The sequence below is a fragment of the Entamoeba nuttalli genome, assembly GCF_000257125.1.
Source record: "Entamoeba nuttalli P19 unplaced genomic scaffold asmbl_2846, whole genome shotgun sequence".
NCBI lineage: Eukaryota > Evosea > Mastigamoebida > Endamoebidae > Entamoeba > Entamoeba nuttalli.
Genome location: NW_008575644.1, coordinates 1 through 3938, shown reverse-complemented (window position 1 = coordinate 3938; position 3938 = coordinate 1). Strand labels below are relative to the sequence as shown.

At 25.9% G+C, this 3938-nt stretch overlaps 3 protein-coding genes across 3 annotated transcripts; all 3 read left to right on the top strand.

Annotated features, from left to right (window-relative positions):
• Positions 1-419: 419 nt before the first annotated feature.
• On the top strand, positions 420-1370 carry ENU1_044600 (cysteine protease, putative; the record flags this gene model as incomplete). Its single annotated transcript, XM_008857655.1, has 1 exon — positions 420-1370. One exon carries the CDS (start codon positions 420-422, stop codon positions 1368-1370), a length of 951 nt encoding a protein of 316 aa, XP_008855877.1.
• Positions 1371-1480: 110 nt separating this feature from the next.
• Positions 1481-2248, top strand: ENU1_044590 (DNA excision repair protein, putative; the record flags this gene model as incomplete). The annotated part of the gene is made up of 2 exons (XM_008857654.1): positions 1481-2008; positions 2060-2248. 2 exons carry the CDS (start codon positions 1481-1483, stop codon positions 2246-2248), a joined length of 717 nt encoding a protein of 238 aa, XP_008855876.1.
• Positions 2249-2311: 63 nt separating this feature from the next.
• On the top strand, positions 2312-3373 carry ENU1_044580 (pre-mRNA-splicing factor cwc2, putative; the record flags this gene model as incomplete). Its single annotated transcript, XM_008857653.1, has 1 exon — positions 2312-3373. The coding sequence occupies one exon, from the start codon at positions 2312-2314 to the stop codon at positions 3371-3373; it is 1062 nt and encodes a 353-aa protein (XP_008855875.1).
• Between the last annotated feature and the right edge of the window lie 565 nt (positions 3374-3938).

Genomic DNA, 3938 nt, shown 5'->3' with positions numbered 1-3938 from the left:
ACCTTGAAGATAAAGAAGACTTTCATTTATGCATCACAAACTAAATATGAGAAAAAACAATACAACAATAGGTTGTACTGTAAAATGTTTCAGGACATCTTTATTTTTAAGTAAATTAGAGAAATAGTCAATACATCAAACCAATTTTTATTTCCACAACAAAACAATTATCAATAAATACATATAAATAATCAAAAGATTAGTACAAAAAAGATATGTTAGATACCTCCATTTTTATTCATCACATAACTTTTTAAAATCATTATTTGATATCATTGAGTAAGAGTTGTTTCATATTAATATAAAAACCACTTAGTCATTGGATAATAAGTTTGATAAGAAGAATAAAAAGATTCAATCCTATCTTATTATCGTCTTATAAAAATAGTAATGGTGATTTGATAACTCAGAACAGACAAATGAGTTTAATTTTATTAGTCATTATTTATAAGAGTTTTTCACAAAAACCTCCAACATTCTATGGATTACTTCCAAAGAAAAGCATTCAACCTCTTTCATCTAGTGAAATACCAACAAGACTACAAAAAAATAACACATTCTATCCATTTATATTAAATGAAATTCCATCTTCATTATCATATTGTGGCACTTATCGTAAACGAAATCCTCATAAAACTGAAGATTATTGTATAAAACAAACAATGAATCAAGGAGAATGTGGTGGATGTTATGCAATGGCATTAGCACAAGTTTTACAAGCACATTACACACACTTGACATTAAAACATCAAGCATTCAGCACACAACAAATCATTGATTGTTCAAACAATAATGGTTGTAGTGGAGGATGGCCTGCAAGTGTCTTAGAGTCACTTCAATACTTTGTTTCAGAAATTGAATATCCTTATCGATTGATTACAATCAATGGAAATTCAACAAATAATTACAAAAAGGAATGTATAAGAGGAAGAAGAACAAAAATCCATGTTAGTGATTATAAAGAAGTTATTGGACCAATCACTTTTGAACAAATCAAAGTCTTACTCATTGAATATGGACCATTTATTGGAATGATTTATAGTAATGATCAATTAAGAAAATATTCAGGTGGGATATTACATTTAGATTGTCCTGTTGTTCCAACACTTAACCATGCAATCATTGTTGTTGGATATGGACAAGAAAATCAAGAGAAATATATCATTATTAGAAATTCATGGGGAAATTCATGGGGAGAAATGGGATATGCTAGAATATCAATGAACGATTTATGTGGATTAGATGGAATAAAATATTCAGACTATCCAACAATTTTGTATTTGAAAACACAATGTTTGTTCTTATTTTTTTCTTTAAATATCATAACTCATAACGTCATAGTACCACAACAAGTTTATTCGAATTATTGAACAGACTTGAGTGTTAATAAGAGGTGGTGGTTTATTTGATAATAAATTATTTAAGAAGAGAAAAGTTTTAAATTTGTGTTTTTTTTTTAAACTCAAACGATAAAATCACAATGAATAGAAGATATGCTATAACCAAACAAACAAAATATGTTATTAAAGCTAATCTTATTCAAAAGAAGAATTATAAGTTGTTAGACTTTATTAGAAAGAGAGTTGAATATGACCCTAGCATTAAACAAGGAGATTTTATTGTTGGGAATATGACCAAAATATTTTATTTGACATACAAATATCATAGCACAAACATAAAATACCTTGAAGAATGTATTGTTCCATTAATTGAACAAAGCAATGAATATTTAAATATTGTGTTGTTTGTTATAGATTGTAAAATAAATGAAATAAATGAAGAAATAATACAAGATATCAATATAAAATTATTTAAGAAAAAATGTACATTAATTATTGCACAAAGTTATTCTGATGCTGCTCATTATATTGAAGAGTTTAGTATTGTAGAGAATAGTCAAAATGAAGTACCTGACCAAATAAACGAAAGGACACAAATAATAAATGCATTATCAATGATTAAAGGAATAAACTCGCAAAATGCATATGACCTATTAATGAAGTTTAATGTTTGTTTATTTGAACTGTACAAATAACAAAGAGAAATAATAATAAAATAGACGTTAAAGAGACTTGGAGTTGTTGATAAAGATGAGTTGAAAAAGAGTAAAAACATTGGACCAAAGAAAGTAGAAAGTATATGGAGAGTCTTTCATTCTCCAATTGTTGGAACAAAAAAGATGGAAAGAACAATTCAAACATTCCTAAAGTCTTTAACAATCGAAAAGAAGAAAACTAATAAACCATAAACCACTTATTACAAGAATTTTTTGTTATTTGAGAGAAAAAAGAACTTCAAAAAAGAATTGAAAATGGAGGATAATCAAACACAAGAAAATGAAATAAAAGATGAGAAAGAATATTCATATAAACCAATTACTAGTCGACCAGCACGAAAACAAAGTGATGGGTATGTACCATATACACCTACTCGAAGTGGTGATTATAATATTTGGTATAATAGATATAGTGGATTTGAAAGTAAACAAACACGAGGAGACAGAGGAAATATGACACGATGTTGTATTAAAACGGATGCAGGAACAACAAAAAGTAAAGAAGAATCTCCAATATGTCTTCATTTTGCATTAGGAAAATGTTTTAAAGGAAAAGAATGTCTATATAAACATCAACTTCCACAAGAAGAAGAAGAAAAACATTTAGGAGTTATTAAAGATATATTTGGTAGAGAAAGACATTTAACAGAAAGAGATGACATGGGAGGTATTGGGAGGTTTTCAAAAGAAAATAGAACATTATATGTTTCTGGATTTAAAGGGAATCTACCACCTCAACAAATTGAAGAAATTTTAAGAAGACATTTTGGAGAATGGGGAGAATTAGAATATATTCGTGTTCTTCCTATAAGAAATATAGCGTTCATAAGATATAAATTACGAGGAAGTGCAGAATTTGCAAAAGTAGCAATGGCAGATCAAAGTTTAGATTCTAATGAACGATTAAATATTAGATGGGCATATGATGATCCTAATCCTATAGCTAAAGCCATTGAAGAACAATCTATTGCATCACAATATGTTCAACAAATTAAAGACATTATGAAAGAAAGAAAAGAACAAAAACAAGAATATTTAAATTCAATTGAACCTCCAATGAAAAAACAAGCTGTTGTATATGAAGAAAATCCAATAGGTTTTAAATATTCTATTAAAGAAAATAAAACATTAAAAGATAAAGAACATCAAAATATTATTGAAGTTGCAAAGGAAATTGAAAAAAAGAAAGAAAAATATGTTCCAAACAAATATACTGGATTTATGCATCCTTATAGTTATGGACTTTTTTATCCAAAACAATTTGAAAATGCAAAAGTAATAGAACAAGAAGAAGATGATGATGAGAATGAAAAATAATTGATGATTGTTTTTAATATTCTTTAAAAATAAGAAGATAGTAAGCAAAGAATTAAGTAATAATAGAATTTGAAATAAATCTTAATTAAGTACTTTATATTATTATTTATTTCTAAATTATATTGAAAAAAAATAACCAAAAATTACAATAGGAAATTAAGTTAGATTGTTCAATTATTATCTTTAAATAGCAAATTTCCTATTTCAACAATAAAAAACTTTTATTGGTATTTAAATTAATAGAAGAAATAAATATATTTCTATTGCTTTTAGTATATTGTTATAATTATTTTTCTATACATTTGTTTATCAATTATTTCTTCTTTAAAGCAAGTGAATAAAGATAAATAATAAATAAAAAGAAGAAATTAATAGTTAAATTTTAAATAAAAAATAAAATTCTTATTAATAAATATTATTGTTCTTCATTTAAAAACTTATTTGTCTATAAATTCAAAAAAAGACAAAGAATAATAACAAAAAACATCATTAAATCCTCTCAATTTAGGCATCGTTTTCAATGAGACATTTTTCTGAGACGTAAACTCCATCAAGGAATTGTCTA